Consider the following 25282-nt stretch of genomic DNA (forward strand, 5'->3'; position numbering starts at 1 on the left):
CAGCGAGAAAGCCTGCTCAGCTGTTCTTTCATTATCCGATTATCCTGAGCTCCACCTCCCTGTGAACTTAGCAGAGCAGCGCCTCTCCTTTCTGTCTTTTCTCAATCACCCCTTGCATGTAAGACTTCTAATTCCTGCCGCTAACTAATTTGAATGGCTCGGCGTTTGTTATGCAACAGCCTTGAATTAGTGTGTGGTTGATTATTGCAAAAGAGACGACTTACTGCAGTGTTATCTCTCAGCAGGGCGAGGGGCTCGCCTAATGGGCCAGTATCTGTGTCTGCGCACAGGCAAACCAAGGGTGTCAAATTTTGAAACTGACACGGCTCTCTGCAGGTGAAGTAATATTAAACAATGGATGAAGAAATCAGGCCATAGCCGAATTTAGTAATATGATACCCAGATAGAAGAGTGAGCTGCAGAAAGGATTGAGTTCATCAGTGCAGATAAAATTGCAACTACAGTGTTTAAGATGTTGCTGCTGACTGAACTATAACTCTAAATAACAAATATATACATCTTGGAAAAAATACTTGACCACCCTTGTTTTCTCCTTGCTTTCTTGTTAATTTAATTACATTTTCAATGGTTTTCTTGATAATAATCAAATTCATTATCTGGAAAACCATGGGAAATAGCTAGATATCAGCTCTTAAATTAAACTCTTAACAGCTATTTTGTTGTTATCATTATATTTGTCTAAACAAATGTACCTTTAGTTGTACCAGGCATTAAAATGAACAAGAAACTGGAGAATACGCAATATATTTTCCACGACTGTAGATATTGGCATGACATTGTAGGGTTGACAAAAGGTTCTTTTACAAACAATTTGCATAATGAGATTTTCTTGAATAATCACCATTAGTGTGGATATAATGATGGCATGAGTAAGGGTGAATAATAGAACATCTAGGACATTCAGAAAACAACATAGTTTTACTTTAATGCAGCATTTAAACACTCCATGCCATATTACCATTTCAAGACAATATTGATTATTTTATAAATATAATATCAAAATATTGCAGAGTCTTAATTCCACCGTGGGATTATTTCCAAACTAATTCTGAAATAAATCTACCTTTTATAGTATTTGCATCAGAAGCACCTCAAGAATAAATAAAACGTTTTCTTATCTTTATTTGGCCTAGATACCAACTAGAGACAGACAGATATAATGGTTGACAGATATTATTGGCCGATATTGGCTTATCAAATATCTATTGGTATCGGTGTATTTTCTGTCTGATTTGTACTGTTATAAAAACTTTTTTACACAATATATAATGCAGAAAATGTTGGTTGCTGTGATTAAGAAATGGTGTTAGCTATTCACTTTTTTTTATATATACATATATATAGTCAGCAATTTACGACGGCGTATAAGGACCAAGTAAGAAATAAAAAATAAAAAAATGGACTAGAGGAGGGGGGTAATATTTCAAGAAGAAGTTGCAAATTTACAAGATTAAAGTGGCAAATCTGCGAGAAAAAAGTTGCAGATTTTCGAGATTAAAAGTGGCAAATTTGCAAGAAAAAGGTAGCAGATTTATTTTTTTAAAAGTCTGAAAAATAGTGTTTTGTATGGAAAAGCGGGAGACATCCTGCTGGTAGAAACAAATTAAATGTGGTGATGTAGTACCTTGAAAAACAAAACACTAGCATATTTTCCAACTTCTTTCTCATAAATCTTTGACTTTTTTCTCGTGGATTTGCCACTTTTAATCTCATAAATCTTTGACTTTTCTCTCATAGATTTGCAACTTCAATCTCATAAATTTGCAACTTTTTTCACGAAATATTACCCCGCTTCCCCAGGTCTGTTTTTTTTTTAATACATATATAATTATATACTTCCTTTTTATTCTCTATATCTCAGTTATCATTTATAGAATTGGCTAACAATGTAATACATTGTTTGTATAATGTATAATAATGTTAAATGCTATTTAAGAAAGTTTTACAATTTGAGAAAGTAGCTCTCATACATTTGCAAAGTGGTGAAACAATTGTTGCAGAATTCATATTAAAAAAAAATCTAATTTTCATCCCACCATATACGTTATTGATGTGATTTCCCCCCTAAAACAGTTGGTTTTGGTCTTAAAAACCCACATCGGTCGGCTCTAGTGTCCACACTGCTTACCTCAGGGATCAGATGCAACATGAGATAACCGTCTACTACCTGTGAATGCAGCTCCCTGACCTATTTACTGCAACACTACAGACCGGTCTGACATGTTGTTACTCAGATTTTATGTCTCATTTCTGTTCATAACACACTCAATGAGCCACACTTTAAAATTGATTTCTGTGAATTAATTGAAACTAGCCATATAGAGGATAAATTATTTCATTTTATTTTTTCTAGCCAGCAGCAAGAATTTTAGATGTGAGTCAACAATCACCAAAAGCAAAGTACATTAAAAGTTAAATATTACAGTGGTTGGACTTTGAGTCTCACAGTGCAAGAATCACAAGTTTTTAGGTACAGTGCAAAAACTCATCAAACTATCATACTGTGGGTAGTGTTCGTTGAAAATTAACATTCAAAATATGATTTAAAACGCATCTGGACTTGTAATATCCACAATAAGTACCTCCTGTATACATTTCCGGGTATCAAAAATTCAATTTTAATCATTAAATATATACTATCACAGTGTATACAGTCTTTTTGGGATGACAGTGAGGTAGTGGGAATGTGAACAGTCGTTTCAAATCCCCTCGTTAGGGATGTGAGATTTGCTTTTTTTGCGTTTCACCTTACCGTTGGACACAGGGAAACCCAGTGACTCCAGGCGGAAGGGACGCGGCAGGACGGAGTCTGAGCCAACAGGAGAGTTCATGGTTGATCCACTCAGAGTGAGGTGGCTCACGCCGTTAACCAGGGGAGGAGAGTGGACGGCTGCGGGAGAAGAGCTCCATCAGATCGGGAAAACCAGTAATAAGGGGGACAGTGGTGGAAAAAGTAATCAGATCTCACACTGTGAAATACTCCACTACAGTAAAAGTACTGCATTCAAAACTTACTGAAGTAAAAGTACAAAAATATCAGCATCAAAATGTACTTAACGCATCAAAAGTGAAAGTACAGGTGCATCTCAATAAATTAGAATATGATGGAAAAGTCCATTTCCAGTAGTTGAAGTCAAACAGCAAAACAAAATCTATATGACTCAAAAGTATTGAGTCATATAGATGGACATACTCTTCAGAAGCCAACATTTCCATATAAAACATACTTTTTAAAATTGGTCTTTTGTTATATTACATTTTTTTCGAGATACTGAATTTTAGGTTTTCATTAAATATAAGCCATAATCATTATAATTAGAAGAAATTAAATAAATGAAGACATGAAATGTTTCATTCTGTGTTTAATGGATCTATATCATGTGTTATTTCCACTTTTTGAATTGAATTACTGACATAAATAAACTTTTCTATGATATTCTAATTTATTGAGATGCACCTGTACTCATTATGCAGAATGGGACCACTCAGATTGTTTTATATATTCTGAATATATATTATAATATATAATAATATATATTATTAGATTATTTGAATTGATGTATCTATGCAAGCAGTGATTTTATTTTGTAAAGATAGGGCTCATTTTAACTACTGAATATACTGTTAAAAATGTCTAAACAGTTTAAATTCATCATGTTATTTATGTTAAGTCTCGACCTGAAAAGTAACTAAAACTCTCTAAATGTGGAGTAAAAAGTATAATATTTGCCTCAAAACGCAGTGGAGTAGAAGTATAAAGTTACATAAAATGGAAATGCTCAAGTAAAAATTGGAACAACTGGCTCAAGGTCACTTCAATATACAGACAGGAGGAGCGAACCACCAACCTTGTGATAAACCTGCTCTAATAAACATTGAAGATTAAATTACTAACTCTTTTTCTAAATATAAAGTTTTTCTGAAGCTTCTCCAATCCAAACATGATTACTTTTGCACCTTGGTTTACATTTACTTATGATGCTTCATTAATTGCTCTCCTTCAAAGAACTGATGCTGACACTCAGCTAACTGAACGGTTAATACTCATTATGTTACTTGTGGTTTTTGTCTGCAGGTCCTGGTCTTACCGTGTCCCTTAGTAGTTTCACGTCCCAGCAGCTGGCTCGCCCTCTTTGACTTGAAGTAGCTGCTGGCGATGTTCTCACTGTCACTGCGGTCCAGCATCTCCTTGTACCTGTCCTCCTCCACCTGCTCAGAGCACACAGGAGGGTTAGGCTCTGTGACCAGGTTGTAGTGTGTGTGATGCATTAAATATGAAAAAAACACACCATGAAAGAATCTCCGGTATCAGATGCTGAACCTCTGCGAGCTGGAAGTTTTGGAGCCACGGCTATGAGAGAAAGAATGTAAAGTATTTAGGGAACAAATCTGCAAAAATGACTAACAAGCTACACTGTTATTACAAACTGATGATTTTAGTCTATGCTGCATTCAAACTTTGCACCTGAAGGCAGTGTTGTTTTCTGCACCATCACTTCCGGCAGCCTCCAGGTGGAGCCGTCCTCGTCCCAGACAGCTTCTTTCTTCAAGCGGTCCAGGTTGCTGTAGTTGCAGTCGCGGCGCACCAGGGGCACCATGCGCTCCAGCAGGCCGTGCAGTAACTGGCCCTCCCTCTCCAGCCGGCGGATTGTTGCCAGGTAGTCGTCCCGCTCCACCTCAAACTCTGCCTGCAGGTCACGGATCTCCAGTTTGGCTGCTTTCAGCTGATGTAGTTTTATGGTTGAATGATAGAGCACATACTGAAAAATTAGAGACTCTGCAACATTTTCGAACATCATTTAGTGCTAACTTTTTTGGTGCTACACAGATATCCCTTCCCCTGAGACCATCTGATCCCGGAAGCCTAGCTGTTGTGTTCGACTGTCTAAAGGATATAAACCGTTGGATGGCCCAAAACTTCCTTCACATTACTGACGCTTTTGTCCAAAGCAACTTACAAAAAGTGCATTCAACCTGATGGTACTAGCCTTAAACCACAGGAATCAAGTAAGTACATAACTTTGAAGAGCCATCTGTTATCGCTACATGAGTACTATATGTTAAAGAGGAAGAGCATTTTTTAATTTTATTTAATTTTTTTTATTAAATTAGGCGACCATGTCCATGACCTAACCGAGGTATTGTTGGAAGAGGTAGGTCTTCAGCCTGCAGCGGAAGATGTCCAGGCTGTCTGACGTCCTGATGTCGGTGGGGAGCTCCTTCCACCATTTGGGTGCCAGGACAGAGAAAAGTCTGGAGGAGGTTTTGAGGCGAGTTGACCCACGCTGGGTGGGAGTCACCAGCTGTTTGGCTGATGCAGAGTGGAGAGGGCAGGCAGGAGTGTAGGGTTTGGCCAGATCCTGGATGTAAGCTGGGCCTGAACCATTAGCAGCGGAGTACGCCAGAGCTAGAGTCTTGAAGCGTATCCACGCAGCTACTGGTAACCAGTGAAGGGAGCAGAGGAGGGGTGTTGTGTGTGAAAATTTGGGACGATTGAGGACCAACTGAGCAGCTGCATTCTGGATGAGTTGCAGAGTTCAGATGGCTTTGGCCGGAAGACCTGCCATGAGGGAGTTGCAGGAGTCCAGGTGTGAGATAAGGAGCGCAAGCTTGGACCAGGACCTGAGCTGCCTTCTGAGTGATTTTCCTGATGTTATGCAGCAAGAATCTGCAGGATCTGGTGGTAGCGGTAATGTTTGCATTGAGGGACAGTTGATTGTCGACAGCCACATCAAGGTTTTTAGCGGTCTTGGTGGAGGCAACCACTGTGTTCTGGACAGTGATGTAGAGGTCAGTGATGGGAGATCCCTTCCTTGGGAGGTAAAGGAGTTATTCACCTCAATACCTCCAAATCTGAAATCATACTGTTCAGCCCTCCTCACACCATTAGTCACTTCCAAAATCATTTCTGTCCACTATCCGCCAACATTAAGTCCACCGCTAGAAATCTGGGGGTTGTTCAGCCCTGTTTTTTCCCCATCTACGCTCCATCTCCAAAATCAAACCCATGCTGCTACCCTCTGACCTGGAAAAAGTCATTCACACTCTCATATTCTACAGTTTAATTACTGTAACTCCCTCCTCTCCTCTCCAGCATCTCCAAGAAATCCCTTTCTCTCCTCCAACTGGTTCAGAACGCAGCAGCTCGGCTTCTTACCGGTTTTAACAGACAACACCACATCACCCTGATTTTAGCTTCTTTGCACTGGCTCCCAGTTCGTTTTAGGATTGATTTTAAGATTTTATTGATCACTTTAAAAGCTCTTTTAGGTCTGGCTCCTAGCTATTTAACAGCATTTTTAACTCCATACGAGCATATCTGCGTCCTTAGATCCTCGGCTCCTTTTGATCGTTCCAAAGTCAAAACTGAAAACCAAAGGTGACCGGGCTTTCTCCACCAGATCGCCCCAACTCTGGAACGAGCTGCAGAGTCAGTAACTTCTTTAACATCACTTCTTAAAACCCACTGTTATAGACTTGCTTTTATGTAATGCTTTCTATCTTACCGCACCTTTTACTTCTTCGCTTTTTACTTTTTTCTCCTTTTACCTCCTTTTCACGTCTCGTGATTGTTCCTGCTGTCTCTTATTGTTTTTATTTTAATGTAAGAATAGTTTTCAGCCTTATAGCATCATTCTCTCTGTAATAAACTGCTCTCTATTGAAGCACTTTGTAAACTTCTGTTTTTAAAAGGTGCTATATAAATAAAGTTATTATTATTATTATTATTATTACATCAACACTCATTTTTGGGGTATTTTGTACTGCAGAACCAGAACACAGTTGTTCAACATTGCTCTAAACCCATTGAATGTCCCATAGACCACGCTACATTAGACCTACAGCAGCTGTCACCCACCTTGCCCTGGACCTTGACCAGCACTTGGTTTTTGGCATGGACCTCCTCCTGGATGGAGTTGTAGACATTCAACAGCACATTTTCACTTTCCTCACTGTTCTCTGACAAGGCGCAGACAAGCTGGACTTTTCTCTGGTCAGCAAAGTTCTTCCTCTGCCTCTGCCTCTGCTTTAACTCTTTGTTCCTGGCCTGCTCTCCTCCAACCACCACCTGCTCCAGCTGCTGCAGCCTGGGAACAGATAGAACAATGCGAAGCACTTTTTAATGACAGGGGTCATGCTTAACATCTTGCGCACAGTGTTAGCTGTGGTGCATGGCATCAAAATTTGTTTGTTTTTTGTTTAAACATATATTTATTGGTTTTTTTTTTACAAATCCAACATCCAACACTTAAAACATAAAGAACATATGGCAGTAAATAATAATAATAATACTAAATGAATAATTAAATAAATGTAGAATAAACAAAAAAATAGAAATAAAAATAAAAATAAAAATAAAAATAAAAATAAAAATAAAAATAAAAATAAAAATAAAAATAAAAATAAATACTATTCTTAGTGTAGGTTACATTGTACGTTCCCAACAACAAATCAGACATTTTTCATTTTCTTATTCTCCCATTGCCTCCTCCATATCTCCACTCCTCAGCAGTTCCAGAAATACCTTCCAAATGTTTAAAATTCAGAAGCCCTCTTTCTAACAATATAGGTCAGTTTCTTAAGAGCCAAACTCAATGTTAAGTTATTTAGCAAGTGGTTAAAATAGGGGCAATCAACATTCTTCCAACATAATGCTATACAGCGTTTGGCCCTTTAGTAAACAAAGGTCAACCATTTTTCTATCCTTACAAGATAAAGTACAGTGGCCTCTTTTTTTGGCTGATTCAAGTCATGCAGTCTATTTTTAGTCGTGATGTTTTGTATTGTGCCATTACCTCCTGTTATAATGCTTGTGCTGTACTTTGTATCTTATTTTTTTTTTTTTTTTTTTTATTTGTATTCTTTTGTCAAGCACCTTGTAATCTAGGTGACTTTACTTTCTCACTTATCATAAAGTGCCAGCAGATGGTGCTAATGGTTGGTTGTAAAACATATAAAACATTGTGTGCACACAAACCTTTCTAGGACATGTTGCTGATCCAGAGGCTCTGCAGTGATGTCGGGGGAGTCTACGAGTCTGTCGCCGCCTGAAGCTTTTTGGACTCCCACTGCTACAGCAGCCTGGCTCACAAACATGAGGGAATAATACCCAATAAGTTTCTAATAATCGTTATATCCATTTTCATGCCAGAAACCATTTGAAGTAGCTGTATTCTGAAGTGGTGGATTCCTCATTCAGAAACTATAAGATGTTCTGAATGATTAGTGGTAGTGGTGGGAGGTGCTAGTGAACACTACCTTTGTCAGGGATGTTTCTCCAGTTGTAGTGTGGCAGACAGGATCAGTGTCTCTCTCAGCGACCTCGGTCATACAGGGAGAGCTGACTGAAGAAGCAAGACAATTAAAAGCAGAGTCAGTATACAGGGAGCTGACAAAATATCAATAACTCTTGATAAGCAATATGATCATGTAAAACAACATTGATAGATACAGTCATGAAAAACAATAATTACACCACCCTTGTTTTCTCCAGTTTCTTGTTCATTTTAATGGGTGGTACAACTAAAGGCACATTTATTTGAACAAATATAATGATAACAACAAAATTAGCTGATAATAATTTAATTTAAGAGCTGATATCTAGACGTTTCCCATGGTTTTCCAGATAATGATTTTGGTTATTATAAGAACACCACGGAAAATGTCTAGATATCAGCTCTTAAATTAAACTCTTATGAGCTATCTTTGTTGTTATCATTATATTTGTCCAAAAGATTGAACCTTTAGTTGTACCAGACATTAAAATGAACAAGAAATTGAAGAAAAAGGGTGGTCTAATACATTTTTCCATGACTGTATATTGGTTGACAGATATTATTGGGCGATATTGGCCTAACAAAGATCTATTGGTATCTGCATTACCTGTCAGATATGCAGATAGATAGATAGATAGATAGATAGATAGATAGATAGATAGATAGATAGATAGATAGATAGATAGATAGATAGATAGATAGATAGATAGATAGATAGATAGATAGATAGATAGATAGATAGATAGATAGGAAGGTTCCCTCAGGAAACAGTAGAATAAAGTTAAAAACTAGTACAAATGTGCAAAATTTGAGAATGCAGTGTTGTACAGTTATTGCTAATGCATAATGTAAATATATAATATATCTTTTTTTTCAGGAGCATTGATTTATTGCAGATTTATAGACTACTTACGTGGTTCTTTGTTGGCTCCAGGTGATTTTCTGTTCTCATTCTTTGGGACAGAGCTCCCCCTGCTGGTTCGGACACTCTCCACATTAGACAGCTTAGATTCATAGGAGCAGCGCAGGGCAGCTATGTCCTCCTGCAGCTTTGCTTTGGTTTCCTGCTCTGCATTGTACTCAGCCTGCAACTTGGCCAGCCTCTCTTCGTACTCCTGTGGCGAGAGCAGAATACAGTCCTATAAATCACCTGGTTCTTATACAAAGCATGTAGAGATGTGAAGTGATATATTGGTGTGGGAACGGCCTGTAGTTGCCTCTTTAATCTTCTCCTGCTCTACTTCTGTGGTGTTGGACTGTGGCCTTGAAGGAACAGCAGGGGCGGCCTCAGAAAACTGACCAGCCAGCAGAGCTGCATGATAAACACAAGGACAAAGTTTTTTTGATGCAGGACAGGTAATAAAATCTCAAATCATCTCTCAAAGTCTGCATTGAAATCATTGGGCCATATTCAAATAAAAAGATGCTTTCATTGTATCAAAATCACGAATTATATCACATACAGGCCAAGTTAGCAGTGCCCAGCTGGCCTGAGATAAGAGCCCGCAGCTTCTTGATCTCCTCCTGATACTCCCGGAGCAGAGCATCCTTGGGGTCCTCGTTGATCCGAGGCCTGTTCTGGATGCTTTTGGCCCGGTTGGCGTAGCGCAGCGTGCTCAGGCTTTCCTCGTAGTTGTTGTCTGCAGGGGACAGACAGGCGATCATCAGGGTGCGCGTGTTTCCTCCCAGAGAGTCCTGCAGCAGTCGGGTCAGCTTGGAGTCCCTGTAGGGGATGTATTTGGAGCGTCCGTCCACCAGGGCAGAGATGACGTTTCCGAGGGCCGAGAGGGAGAGGTTGATCTTTGTGGCCTCACGGAGTCGCTCGCCTGTTGCTCCGGTCTTAGACTGTCGCTCACTTCCTGCCAGGTCCACGAGGTTCAGTTTACCTGCTCGCAGATGATCCTGGCCAGCTGCATCTGAGGACGTGGAGTGACAAAGGAAATGTAGATAAATACAACTACAGTCATGGAAAAAATTATTGGACCACCCTAGACAACATTTGTTTGGACAAATATAATGATAACAACAAAAATAGCTGATAAGAGTTTAATTTAAGAGCTGATATCTATCTTCTTGATTATGATTTTGGTTATTACCAAGAAAACCATGGAAAATGGGTATTTTATTTATTATTATTATTTCTTTAGGTTTCTAATTTATTGAGTGTGCTTGTAAGAGCACACTATATACTATTCACCTGGCTTAATCCTAGATTTTATTCTTCCGTTTCTTCTGTGTGTTTTTTGGTCAACTACTCCTCATGGAGTTTTGGTCGTACATACACTAAAAAGGAAGCAAATCGACCAGCTGATATCTAAACATTTTCCATGGTTTTCTTGGTAATAACTAGAAAACCATGGAAAATGTCTAGATATCAGCTCTTATATTAAACTCTTATCAGCTATTTTTGTTGTTATCATTATATTTGTCAAAACAAATGTAGCTTTTAGTTAAAATTAACAAGAAACCGAAGAAAACTATGGTCTAATATTTTTTTCCATGACTGTATAAAGCTTGTATCTTTATATTAAGTTGTTTTATATCCACCCTGAAATACCACTAATATTGACATACTGCATTAGTTCTCTGTGTAATATTGCTACTGTGTTTTTGTACTTTTAGCTGTAATTATGTCATCATTATTTTGTATTTTTATCTGATTAGAATTTTCATCTTAAGCACTTTGGGCACATTTATCATTTTTGAATGTTCTCTACAAATAAAAAGACCTGAGGCCCATTTCATAAAGCCTTTTTACAAAATAAATCAGGCAGATTTCAGTTAGTCTGACTCATTTTCAATTGATTCGGTTTAAGAAAGAAAATTCAACTTGTTTCCCTTGAATGCTGGAGTTTTGTACATTTTTAGTATATATATTGTATATTTTTTTAGCTTTTACATTCTGCGGACAGCAAAGCAAGAATTTCATTGTAGAGGGAAACATATTTTTCTATTGTGCATATGATAATAAACACTTTGAATCTTCCCAGCAGAAGCCAAATTAACTGAGTCTTCATTTGTTAGTAGTTTTGGCTGTGTTCATGAATTTGAATTTTCCAGTTCCAGCTCAGCTCCTGCAGGAAGGCTAAAATACACTGTGTACAAACAATAGTTACTCTTTTCAGGTTGAGCCTTTGAAACCCATTCAAAATGCAATTTTTGATCTCACTTACATTAAGGCATAATACATTAATTTCATTAAATTGTGGTATCGGGCGTTCCCTGTGGCACACCGGATGGAGCGCGTACCATAGAGGCATTGTCCTCGTAAGCGGGCGGCCCGGGTTCGAATCCAACTCAGAGCCCTTTCCCGCATGTCTGTCCCCTTCACTCTGTCCTATCAATAAAGCCCAAAAATGGCCAAAAAAAATATCTTAAAAAAAAAATTTAAAAAAATTGTGGTGTCAATCTGGGCTTTGCCCTTTGAATTGATTATTTTTACTACTTTCCACCAGATTGCATCATTTTGACCATATTCAGCATATAGAGAAAAAAAACAGTACAATGAAAGTGGAATATAATAATATATATATTGCTTTTAAAGAGCGCATTTTATGCTCTAAGCAGTAAGTGTGAGTATTTGACACTGCACAAAAAATGATAATGAAAACAAAATCAGTGTTGCTGCTCATCACCAACAAGTTCCAGGCTCTAATAATTTGACTTTTTTTTTTTTACTTTGCATGTAATATATTGAAAATAATTCATATTTTCTGGGGGGTGCAGTCCAATGAAAGTAGAATAGCATAATGTATAATATTTTTTATAGCTTGCTTTTTAGGAGCACATTTTATGCGCTATGCAGTACAGGTGTGGATAAAATTTGAACCGGCCCTGAGGGTTGATTGTAGACATGTTTCAACATGCTACAGATGTATCATTGTGTGTGTGTGTGTTCACCTGTGTTGCAGATCTCCAAATTGATGGTAAATATGGAGTGTGAGCGGGAGGAGTCTTTATTCATCAGTGTGTAGCCTACGGCCCGGTTCCCCCAGCCCTGCTCCATGATGCTCTCACACTCCACCACGCTGTGTACCGTGTGCATGGAGAGGTCCCGCACATACACGCCACGCTCTGGATGCTCCTTCAGCTACGCATTCATAAAAACACACACACAATCCAAACCTTTCACCTTGTTCAAACACCTCAACCTTCAGGGAATCATGTGACTACTGAGCTTTCAGGACACCATAGCAACTTGTACAGTATTGTCCACAGAACATGCACAGTGTTCACTGACAGAGAATAGTCTGAGAAACAAGTTTCATAATGACTGTACTTAACACATAACAATTGTTTTGGCTTCTACTTTCACAGAGTGCAGTCGTGCCCTGATTTGTTTATTGAAACAACAGTGATTCAAGAGACTCACCTCCAATCTCTGTTTGGTGTCATTTCCCAAAAGGTCTCGGATTTCTTCATTGTAAATCTCCAAGTAGGAGGCCCTCACCAGGAATTTTGTATTCTCTGCACACTAGCTTGCAAAAACACAAAAACACACACATAAAATGATTCTCTCACAAAACTCAGACTAACCTGGACAGAGACTCATCTAACCATCAGACCGAGGCAAGTAAACAGTATATCGTATAAGTGGCATATGTTGCACAATTAACAACAAACCTACCTGAATACTCTCAAAGATGTGCTCAAAGGCTCGTGGGATGACCCCCCTCTGGGCTGCAGGATCAGACACCCCCTGCATGGTGAAAGACTTCCCACTTCCAGTTTGACCGTACGCAAAAATTGTGCCATTGTAACCCTCAGTGACTCCCTGTTAAAAGAAAAATAAAGAAACATGTGGCATGAGTGACCCCCTGCATGAGGTTTCTTACAAGGATCAGCACCCTGTTGACCTTTTTAAGTGACTGACAGCAGACTGTTAATTAAATAATGAGTCTGCAGTCATTAGCAATAAGATATAGGCTGCTGTTGTTGTACTGGGGGTGTCCAGTGACTAGCGTACTACTTTTGCAATGCCTGGGTCTCAAGACTGTTGCTGTAAGTTTACATTGAAAACAGAATCAGTGGCGGTTCTACACAGGGGCCTACAGGGGCCACTGCCCCTGTGATAATTATCAATTTATAACAATGAACAACGGAACAGTTCTTACCTATTTTTTGTTCAAACAATATCGCATTGTACACAAAAGGAACCCAGAATGTGTCCATTGTATAATAGTTTAATTGTGCAATAAAAGCCTGTGTATATATATATATATGATCATTCTCACTGTACTGCACTTTCAAAATAATTGTGCACAAAATGAGAAATGTCATTGTTGTACAAAAATAACTGTTATTGTTGTTAATTTCATTGTTTCAATCAATGTATTTGTAGCTTCCAAATATACTTAAATTAGATTTTTAAATAAGCTAAAATAAAGGTTTTGAATGCTTAAATAGGCTATCATCTTTGCCGTTTTTTAATGTGCTCCTCTGATGAAACACTGGCCCCTCCTTGGCCCCCACAGTAACACTGGTCTAGAACAGAATCAATGGTTCTTACCTCAACCAAGGGATAGGCAATCTCGTTGTACATCTCCTCAGTGGTTTGATCAATAAAATAGGTCCCGTCAAAGGTGAACTGTTTGGGCGGCTCGTCCACTGTCCCGGGCTTCTCTATGAAGCACTGGCAGCGGTGCAGGTCTATGGACATCACCATCTTAGAGCCCAGAGCCTTCTCCCGGTCATTCAGGGGCCTGCACCGGACCACCACCTTCACTGACTCTGGCCCCATCGCTCCACATCCACCTACAGCAGCTGGTTTTTACAATAGAAAACAAAGAAAAGCAACAAAAAAACGCTCAAAGATATAAGATATTCAAATGACTCACGGCCGACTAATAGTTCACATAACGTCTCAATCCACCGAGAAAAGCTGACGAGCAGAGAAAATAAAACACAAGTTTCAGAAAAGGTTGAGTGGGAAGTGTTTCCCGACCCGGTGGACACATTGTCCTGGTCAGGTGTGGGTCCAGCCCTCCTAGCAGTCCGCTCTGCTTCTCACGGCGTTTTCAAGTTGCTTAGCAACTATAAACAACCGTTGAGGGCTGGAACTGGACCAGACCGGCGGCCATCTTGGTGAGGACGGAGTAAGGTCGACGTTAGCAAGACCATAGATATATATAAGAAAGGCTTATGCTAATGTTTATATATATATATATCTATGAGCAAGACAACCATTAGTGTAAGAATTTAAATATTTCATATATTAACTCATAACTACATAATAATGTTTCTTATACTGTTGTGAGTGTTTTATAATACATTAAAACTACAGTTCCTGGATATGTTGTGTAACTATGTTAGCTTACATTACTACTACTACTTATAATAATAATAATAATAATAATAATACATTTTCTTTATAGGCGCCTGTTGCCATTACATCTTTCTTCCATCCTTCTTGCTAGCTAACGCAGCTTAATTTAACTTAAGCTGCATATTTATATAATCTTGAGGGAACAAGTTATTATATTATGCTCGCAAGATAATTTATTATAAATTCATATATGTCTTTATCAACTTAATCAAGATAAACAGTCAACCATAGAGCAGTGGAAAATTTAAGAGCTGATATCCAGACATTTTCCATGGTTTTCTTGATAATGATTTTGGTAATTATCAAGAAAACCATGGAAAATGTCTAGACATCAGCTCTTAAATTAAATTCTTATCAGCTATTTTTGTTGTTTTATTTGTCCAAACAAATGTACCTTTAGTTGTACCAGGAATTCAAATGAACAAGAAATTGAAGAAAACAAGGGTGGTCTAATACTTTTTTCCATGACTGTATAATTGATATATTAACTACACAATAATGTTTCATACTGTTGTGTGCAGAAGTTTGTTTTTTTTCAAAAAGGAAAACTATAATACAGTCCCTGAATCTGCAGCTAGCGTTATTGTTACATCTTCTTTCCATCCTTCTAGCTAGCTAACACAGCTTAAAGTGATATTATTTACACATTTATTAATTTATATATATTAAATAAATCTATATTATCTTGAGGGAAGAAGTTATTATATTGTGCTCACAAGATAATTTCTTATATATTAATATATGTATCTATCGGCTTAAGATAGATACATATATTTATATATATTAATATATATATTTATAATATATATATTATATAATATATAATATTATATATAATATATATATTTATTTTTTTTCCCCAATGAGAAATAAAACCTAATATTGTGCACATATAAATAATTCCCTGATAACCTCATGATCACAAGTTAAGATAAAAAAAATGCTCATGAGACTTTATCGGCTCTGTAAGTAAGCTAAACCTGAAAGTCACCACTTTCAAAAACAAATCTTGACTAAATATTGTTAATTTTACTTGGCTACTCATTTTGTCCCTCGTCAAGTTAGCCTGGCGTGTTCTTTCCCTTCCATACGTTGTTAATAGTGCCATGAATTTATTGATGTTTTCCCCCAATGTAAGCCAAATACTGAGTAGCAACAGCAAACACTGGCTGATTTACTGCAGGAAGGGACTCCTCGTATATTAAAAATCCCCTGAGACCCTATTTACACATTAAAGTTATCCCATGTGGACTACTGCTCAAGTAGCATCTTTCCCCATATCAAAACGTAGTCATGAGTAAAAGAACAAACAACATTTTTGCAGGATGTGGGTTGAAAACGGAGAACACCTGTTGTTTAATCTCAAACGGGGCTGAACAAAATGAAAACCATTTGTTGGTGTCGTGTGGAAAAGATGGTACAAATTTATCAAAATCGTTACTCAAATTGTGAATCATCCTCTTGGACCAGCGAGCAAACAACATTACAGACAATTGCTATGATAAAGACCTAATTTACAACTGTTAAAACCAGTGTGCAAGGTACATTAAACTGCATACACACATTATCAGTTGAAATTAGCAGTAACTAGGACTGCACACACTTTAAAAGGCATACAATTTGAATATGTCACATCTTAGTGATAATGATATAAGCGCACAAATACACTGAGGTGACAAGATATTATAAAATATAAAATATTTGGTGTCTTGGTTTATGTTTTCTAGTACCAGGACAATCATTGTCTTAAGGATTACTCCTATAATTACTGAAATTAAATGAATAATATTTATGCAACAACTTTACAATGCAAAAAGAAAAAAAATCAATTGTGTTTGATCAGTTTCACATCTTAAAAACACAAATAAACTCCTGCAATGCCTTGAAGGCATGAATAAAAATCTTTTTTTAAAAGATATGAAAAAAACAACAACAAAAAAAACAGCACACAAAATATATTACACCTTTACAAAAAAGTACCCTTTGATGAAATGATTTGTTTACTATATACATTAAGTGCCAACACTGTTAATAGGCGCATTGTGGTTCAGTTTAAGCCTCCCAAAACACCAAGTGATTTTAAGATAAGAGATTATAGATATATGTGCAAAATAAAAGAAGTTTCTTTTTCTGAGGTTGGCATTCCACAAGTTTCAGTGTCCGAGGTTTTAGACCCATTGCTTTCTGTGGGTACTTTTAGTTTTGGCTTTGTTCAGGCTCTTGTGTGGTTTGACAGCCAGCTGTTTGCTGATGTTTTCCTCCCACTCGTAGCAGTGGTTGACTCGGGCGCAGCTCAGCAGACACGGCAGCTCATCCAGAGTGTCTGTGTAGTGTTCAATCAGCTCTGCCAGGGAGTCAAACTCCTTCTTGCATTTCTGACACAAAGAGAAACCAAAGAAGCAGAAAAAAGTTACTGTAAAGTCACAACTCGGGTACACAGAATCATTAGTTTTTCCAAATACAGTCATGTTTTTGTTTCCACTAGAAATCTAAGCAATTTTTTGTCAGAAATTAATAATGTATATGAGAGGTGTGAATCAGCAGGATATGATTTTATCCCGAGACTTGAGTCACGATATGATATTGTGATTTAAAGCATTTTGCGATATGGTGAGTATTGATACAATATATTGAAATTTAACTGTTTAACTGCATTTTTTTTAACCACAAAATTAAATTCAATCAAGAATTGTTTTGTCCAATCAGAGAAAATTCTCAGTCTGTTCATCTCACTTCAGTCTTTTTATTTCTCCACAATGAGAGTCAAACCCACAGACTGACCAACAAAGTATTCAGTCAAACTGAACTGAACTGATATCAAACATGTATGGACGACAACAACTGCAGCATTTTATCAAACTTTCACAAACAACAAGCTTCACTGCTAAAAATGTTTCTGAATGAAACAGAAAAAAGACAAACTTTGCACAACATCCCAACACAATATCCTGATGCACAATTTCTACTTTTTTCTGGTTTTTGTGATGTTTACTTTTTCTGCTAATTTCCACTTTTTTTCTGGTAATCTTGTCTTTTTTCTTGTAATTTTGTTTTTTTCCCTGGTAAATCTACAATTTTCTGGTAAATTTGACTTTTTTTCTGGTAATTCTACTTTTTTTCTGATAATTCTGTCTATTTTTCTGGTAATTCTACTTTTTTCTGAAGGCAGAACTTTTTCTAGCAGAAAAACGTAAAATTGAATGTAAAAATATTTTAAAAAAGAAATCACAAAATAAATGGTTAAAAAAAACCAAGGCTTAACTTTGCAGCATTATTTTCACCTTAGATGTTCTAGTTTCATATGATACCAGTATCTCCAGTATATTCTGAAAAGTGAGCCCGCTACAGCCTCCAAACCCCCCCCCCCCCCCCCCCCCCCCCCCCCCCCCAAGCTTACCTCAAGCACAAATTTGCCTTTGCGGGTGTTTTCGATGAGGTGTGTGATCAGACCGCATGGGAAGCGAATGATGACAGAGCCACATTTGGGTTTTTTCGGATGTGGGCAAAGGAGGTACGACCCCAGGACGTCATCTGCAAGCAGCGAATAGCTGCTGTCACTGAAACACCACAGGATATACAGTTAGAAAACCACTGACCTGCTCAAGAAAACATATAAGGGTCAGAGATAAGAAGGTGTCTTCAATCATGGAAAAAATTATTAGACCATTGTTTTCTTCAATTTATGTTCATTTTAATGCCTGGTACAACTAAAGATACATTTGTTTGGACAAATATAATGAACAGCTAATAAGAGTTTAATTTAATAGCTGATATCTAGACATTTTCCATGGTTTCCTTGATAATGATTTTGGTTATTGTCAAGAATATTTCCATGACTATAGATGTAAAAATGACTAAAAAAGAAACAAAATGACCAAAAATAGATGTAAAAATTACCCCAAAAAAGGACACAAAATGACAAAAAATACAGCCATGGAAAAAAATATTAGACCCTTGTTTTCTTCAATGTCTTGTTCATTTTAATGCCTGGTACAACTAGAGGTTCATTTGTTTGGACAAATATAATGATAACAACAAAAATAAGCTCATAAGAATTTAATTTAAGAGCTGATATCTAGACATTTTCCATGGTTTTCTTGATAATAACCAAAATGATTATCAAGAAAACCATGGAAAAACCTAAAGACATGAAGAATAAATAATAAAAATAAACAAAACACCTAAAGAAATGAAATAATAATTATAATACATTAATTTACAACCTAAAGAAATAAAATTGATAAATAAATAAAAATTAATAACCCGTTCCAAATCATTTTTAAGAAACCATGGGAAATGTCTAGATATCAGCTCTGAAATTAAACTCTTAACAGCTCTTTTTGTTGTTATCATTATATTTGTTCAAACAAATGTACCTTTAGTTGTACCAGGCATTAAAATGAACCAGATATCAGAGAAAACAATGCTCTAATATTTTTTTCCATGACTGTATAAGGGTCAGAGATAAGAAGGTGTCTACATTAGATTCTTGAGTGTCACTCACGTTGCGATACCAGCCCAACACCACACCGTTTGAGCCAGTGCTTCTTCTGTTTCGGCCAAACTTGGAGCTCGGGATCTCCTCGATGGCTTCTTGTCTTTGTCCTTTTCTGACTCACAGATAAGAAGTTAAATCATGATGAATTTCAAGATGTTTACATACAAAGAGGTAGAAAAATTGGAGATATTCCCCCAGCTGTGTTTGCGTGAGGAAGCATTTATTATAATGTTTGGTTTATAATGTAAAAAGGACTGACGTGAACAGAGTTGTGGTGATGAAATAACCCATAAATAGAGAAAAGACTCAAATGTACCCATGTGAGACCAGACCATTATCCACCTCATCAAGTCGTCTAAATGACAAAAACTGCCTTCCGACACCACGACAGACAGTGAGTTGCTGCCCGTCACCTGAACACTGAGGGGTTTGCTTTACCTCATCAGCTCTTTGACCTTTGAGAGCGTTTTGTGAACACTTGGCCCACCTTGAGTTTCACTCAGTCGCTCCTGAACGATGCGCTGTTTGAGCGGTGTGAAGGTGAAGGAGCGGTACGCCCCGGAACGAAGCCCTTTGGTCCGGATGGCTTTCTTGCGCACCAGAGACGGGGAGGAAGTGGGGAAGACCTCATCATGGCTGCTGTGCTGCTCGTCGGAAGACTTTTGGCTCTTCTATAAAAAGGAAATAACACAGGTAAAAGTACAAATACTAGCGTAACTGTATCCCAAATCGGCCATTGTCCGGCTAAGATTCTATCAAAATGTCACATTAACTACTAATATAAATGATCATGTTATACATCCAGTTAACGTAATGGTGTGAAACTAAAGTCTAACTTCTTGTCTTTCAGGCCCCGTTTACACGAGGACGCTTGCGGGTAAAAACGACAAAATATTTTAACGGAAGTGCCTTTCTTTTAGACGGTGACGGCGTTTTTGGGGCTTAAAGACGCAAAAATCTGAAACCACCTTCCAAAGTGGAAAAGTTAAACACGCTCCGCCGTAGCGTGTCCGTCTACACTGCCAAGACGCAAAACCCTGCTCACGTCACGTATGTGTTTACGTCACATACATGCTCCAGTACAGGAAAATAAACAAACGTGGAATTATTTCCATGCGTCGGACCTTCAAGCTGCTCTGGCAGCTCTAATAAACTTACAGGAGTCTTTCCACCAAATGTACAGGATATGTACAGATAGTATTAGTGAACAGAGAAGGATCTGTAATTACCTCCATCACATTTTGGATGCAGCAATTCGTCGGAGGCGAGCCAGACGGCTGTGAACGAGACCTGGGAGATCTAGTGGATGGTGGAGAACTTTGTGGAAGGAGTAGCTGATGAAAATGTGTGGCGTGAAAACTTCTGCATGCCCAAAGATGCTCTTATCGCTTTAAGTGATGCCGCCTGGCATGCATACAATCGAATTTCACACACTTTTGCGTCACCGTATGCACGCAGATTTCCTCCCGAAAATGCTCGTCTAAACGAGGAATAAAAAGTGACGCGACGCCACTTTTGCGTCTTCTGTTCAGACCATCCTCGTGTAAACATAGCCTAAGACTGTATATTGTTTTAACCGTGTACGTTAGGCTTGGGTGAAATGACGTGTGTGTGTGTGTGTCTGTGTCTATTAACTGCAGCTGTAGAATGTTCGGCACAGTGACAGCAGCCAGAGGTGGACAGACTTGAATTTCTGGCCTCGAACAAAAAGCATTTTTGGCAAAACCATAATACCTATCATTATCAGAGTCGGCTAACGGTTGCTAAAGCCGGTGAATTAGCCATGCGCTAACTGTATCCCAAATCAGACACTTAGATCTCCTTGCTGTAAAACAACGGGGGCTGCTGAGTTTTTTTAGGGGGAATTGGATGTTTCTGGGTAAGCCAAATAAATTTCACAGTTATCAACAAATGTTATCAACACACCCGGACCGTACTTCTGTCCTTCACAATAAAATACAGTAGAGTAAAAATACAGATGTACTTTTAAGATCGTCGCCTGAGCATGGTGGCGATCTTATTCGAAATGACCGTGAAAACACCGGAAAGTGAGGCATTGCAGATGTGTCCGATTTGGGTTAAAGTCTTTATATATTGTTGGAGTGAATACAAGAAGGTATTCATGTCCAAACCTTGGTCCCTGGTAACAACCCTCTGAAAGGGGCTCTCCTGAAGGACACCAGGGCGCTGACGCTGAGAGGGAAGCCGTGGTTGAGCAGGGAGGGGTTTCTACGAGGCGTTGAGCCCACAGAGTCTTCCTGAGCCTCCTCTGGGTGCTTCTCTAAGTAGGACAGCTGGAAACAGCGGCAGAGCAGCAGGTTCAGGAACTGGGCCTGCGGGAGGGACACAGAAAACTCAGGACACTTTTGTAATTGGACAATAATGTCAAAATCCCAGATATTTCACAGACATGTTCCTAATTTGCACTATAAAAGTACCACAATACAGAGCAGTAACTTTCTTTCTAAGTACCTGCGTGGAAAAGCTAAAATAGGGGCAAATTTTAATGGAATTGGTTGCAGTATTTTTCGAGTCAGTCCATTCTGAGACATCAATGTCTCCCAAAAATAGAGGACGTATTATACCACTTTGATACCACTTTGATGCATTAAAGACACTCTTTTTTTTATAGGGCCATAATGTTAAAATCCCAGATATTTCATGGACATGTTGCACAATACAATAAAAAGTGGATTTTGTGTCAGTGGAACACATCAGAGTTTCTCTCTAAATATCTGCAAAGAAAAGCTCATTTTAATGGATTTGGTTGCAGTATTTTTCTAGTCAGTCCCTTCTTATACACCAATGTCTCTTAATAATAGAGGACATATTCTACCACTTTGATGCATCAAACACAGACTTTTTAATGGTAGCATAATGTCAAAACCCCATATATTTCACAGACATGTTCCTAATTTGCACTTTAAAGGTAAAACACTACAGCTGTACGTTTCTCTCTAATTAATAGCAGACTCCACAGCTTTTAAAGCTCATCATCTCTTACCGCTCTGGAATGTCTGGCTTGAAAGACGTGGCAGTACAGCTGTGCGTCAGTGCTGCCTGGGTTGTGGGAGACGAAGGCAAACTGGGCATCGACGGGACGGGCGGTGGACAGAGAGACTCTCCGCAGAGCATGAGCCATCAGGAGGGTCTTCAGTAGGACACAAGAAAGACTTTAAATCTTTAATGCTTCCAGGTATAAACACACTTTTTAAACCAATCTGTCTACAGTCATGGAAAAAAATATTAGACCCTTGTTTTCTTCAATTTCTTGTTGATTTTAATGCCTGGTACAACTAAAGGTACATTTGTTTGGACAAATATAATGATAACAACATAAATAGCTGTTTAAGCAGGAGTTTAATTTAAAAGCTGATATCTAGACATTTTCCATGGTTTTCTTGATAATAACCACAATCATTATCTGCAACCTTTTTGACATTTGCATCAGAAGCAGTTCAAGATTAACACATTACCTCAAGAAAAAATTAAAGGTTTTCTTATCTTTATTTGGCTTAAATACCAACTAGAGACGGACAGATATATATTGGTTGATAGTGATAACAAAAAATAGCTGATAAGAGTTTAATTTAAGAGCTGATATCTAGACATTTTCCATGGTTTTCTTGATAATCATTTTGGTTCTTATTAAGAAAACCATGGAAAATGTCAAGATATCAGCTCTTAAATTAAACTCTTATCAGCTATTTTTGTTGTTATCATTTTGTCCAAACACCTTTAGGCCTTAAAATGAACAAGACACTGTAGAAACCAATGGGCAGTCTAATAATATTTTCCATGACTGTGTGTATACGTGCATGAATGTTTTCATACTTACAGTTTCATCCTCATCGTACATTTTCACACCTTTGATGGAGAACTTTAGGGACACAGGCCTCTTTCTTTTGCTTGCCTGATTGAAGACAACCAGTGTGTTAATTTATTTGTAATCTCAGTTATTCTCAATATGCACAAGTTGTGGGATAAATAAAGGATTAGGACTCACTCTAAGGGACTTCAGCTGAGTGTGCAGCTGCTCTATCTGGTCATCCAAACAGAGGTCATCCACAGGAAACGAGCCCACGTACTTTACAGGAAAAAGACACAAGTTCAGGCAAAACACAAACAAATAAAAAAATACACAAATTTAAATAGATTATTGTTACCTCTGCTGATCGAGTCACTGTACGATCTTCTTTGACCGGTGCCTCACCCATGCTGCCCGTTTATCTCTGCAAAACCACACAGCAAGACATCTTAACAAGCAAAAATAAGAACAAAACTAATTTAAAAAGCTTTCAAAATATGCACAGATGCAGGAACACAATAGTAGTGTTTCAGCAGGGTTAAAAGGGTGAAGACAGGAAGACAGGGACGTGATTTAGGAACTTGTACCTGTGATTTTGATTTTGATTGATTTGAAAATTGATGATAAATTACTATTTTCCATAGCTGTTTGACTGGTCCATCTTACCTGAAAGAGCTGGCCCATTTTATCTGAAACTGCTCATGCACAAAAAGTTGGCACAGCTCATGTTTCAAGAACTGTAGGGCCGAAATAATTAGGCTATATTTTACTACAAAATTTCAACACAAATTTATCAGAAAATGTCATAATAAATCATAAAAACACATGGAAAAGGCATATGTGGTATTGTGTTATTGTCCCAAGCGATTTACCAAAAAGTGGCCTAATTTAGCGGATATCACCCTATTTATCAGAGTTTGTTTTCCAGCTTAATGCCTCATTTCAGCGCCGTAAATGCGCCTAAGTCGCTGCTACCACACGGTAAAGTTTAGATTTGTGTCTTACCGAGCAGTGGACGGAAAACAAAGTGACACACTTCGGCGGACAAAACTTTTGAACCGTTTCCGCCGCCGTGGAGGTCGACGGTTCACCGGAGCGTCTCAACCTGAGCTCAGGTTGTAAAAACAATCACAGAAACTCACTGTTTCAGAGTCGGAGAGCCTCAAACAACCGCCACCTCCGCCTTCTCGCTGTCTGCGCCGTCTTGGTTGACACCGACCGCCTCACCTTTACCTGCTGCCGCTCCTCGGTCCAGGTCCGGGTCCAGGTGTGCTGCTGGTGTTGGTGCCCGGGGCGGAGCTGGAGGGAGAGTTACCGGGGAGGAGAAGCAGCAGAGAGGGCTATAATATATGGACGCGTCGGCCCCTTTGGATAGAAAAGTCAGCGGAAGATAACGCGTTGAATCACTCCACCCTCCCCCTGCTGCTGTCTCACTGTCTATATCCACGTTTTTTTTCCAGCTCTGCACACACACACACACACACACACACACACACACACACACATTCCTGCACATTTCGCAACTCACTAAGGTGACGTCACACGCCCAGTGGTGGGAAAGTCACAGAAAACTTTTTTTCCTTTTTCTCTTAACCTATATTATTTTTAATGACAGCACTTATGTGGGATTTTAGATTCAGAGCTTTTGCTTTTAAGTTGAACTTTTACATTTCTGTCCATTCCAGTGGCGGTTCTACACAGGGGCCTACAGGGGCCACTGCCCCTGTGGAGAAGCCCCCCTCGGCCCCTGCTGTGGCCCCTGTCTCAAATTAATAATAAAATGATCGATTTATAACGATGAACGACGGAACAATTCTTACCAATTTTTTGTTCAAACAATATCTCATTGTACACAAAAGGAACCCAGAATGTGTCCACTGTATAATAGTTTAAATGTGCAATAAAAGCTTGTCTATATATAATGGCCAGTAACTAACTACTACTGAACCTACACTGATGTTTATTTAGCTATTCATTTTATTTTTATTCTTGAGCTTTTACATTTATGTACTGGTACATTCACTTAAATTAGATTAGATTAGATTATACTTTATTGATCCCACAATCAGGAAATTCACTTGTCACAACAGCAAAAACAGAAGCAAAAGTTGTAAATATAAATTACAGGGGCGAAAAAAGTAGTAGTTTGAATGAAAAATGAAAAAGAATAAATGAATGAATAAATAAAAGGTTTATAATAAGAGATAGGTAGATTAATATAAATGGTCTGAATACTGATATTAAATCATATTTTATCAGCTACTATTGGCCTAAAACAGACTTATCTGAATGTATTTTTGTCATATTTGTTTCCCAATATGCACCAGTATTAAAAACCTTTTTTTACAGAACAT

At 38.2% G+C, this 25282-nt stretch overlaps 2 protein-coding genes across 5 annotated transcripts; both read right to left on the bottom strand.

Moving 5' to 3' along the window:
* Positions 1–2340: 2340 nt before the first annotated feature.
* On the bottom strand, positions 2341–14307 carry kif17 (kinesin family member 17). The gene is made up of 14 exons (XM_059328378.1): positions 13807–14307; positions 12925–13071; positions 12670–12771; positions 12198–12387; positions 9761–10213; positions 9515–9609; positions 9211–9412; positions 8281–8366; positions 8000–8103; positions 6881–7109; positions 4487–4745; positions 4311–4372; positions 4110–4233; positions 2341–2911 (listed from the first exon to the last, which is right to left on the bottom strand). The coding sequence occupies exons 1-14, from the start codon at positions 14035–14037 to the stop codon at positions 2721–2723; spliced, it is 2475 nt and encodes an 824-aa protein (XP_059184361.1). The 5' UTR covers positions 14038–14307; the 3' UTR covers positions 2341–2720.
* Positions 14308–15950: 1643 nt separating this feature from the next.
* sh2d5 (SH2 domain containing 5) lies at positions 15951–24399 on the bottom strand. 4 transcript variants are annotated; one of them, XM_059327634.1, is made up of 10 exons: positions 24156–24399; positions 23287–23352; positions 23127–23207; positions 22959–23033; positions 22125–22271; positions 21253–21453; positions 19608–19791; positions 19127–19232; positions 18020–18179; positions 15951–16997 (listed from the first exon to the last, which is right to left on the bottom strand). In XM_059327634.1, the coding sequence occupies exons 2-10, from the start codon at positions 23335–23337 to the stop codon at positions 16791–16793; spliced, it is 1212 nt and encodes a 403-aa protein (XP_059183617.1). In that variant the 5' UTR covers positions 23338–23352; positions 24156–24399; the 3' UTR covers positions 15951–16790. The 4 variants fall into 4 exon arrangements, with proteins under 4 accessions (XP_059183617.1, XP_059183599.1, XP_059183608.1 ...); XM_059327616.1 differs by having other exon boundaries at positions 24071–24399; XM_059327625.1 differs by having other exon boundaries at positions 23934–24399.
* Between the last annotated feature and the right edge of the window lie 883 nt (positions 24400–25282).

Source organism: Centropristis striata, chromosome 3, assembly GCF_030273125.1.
Source record: "Centropristis striata isolate RG_2023a ecotype Rhode Island chromosome 3, C.striata_1.0, whole genome shotgun sequence".
NCBI lineage: Eukaryota > Metazoa > Chordata > Actinopteri > Perciformes > Serranidae > Centropristis > Centropristis striata.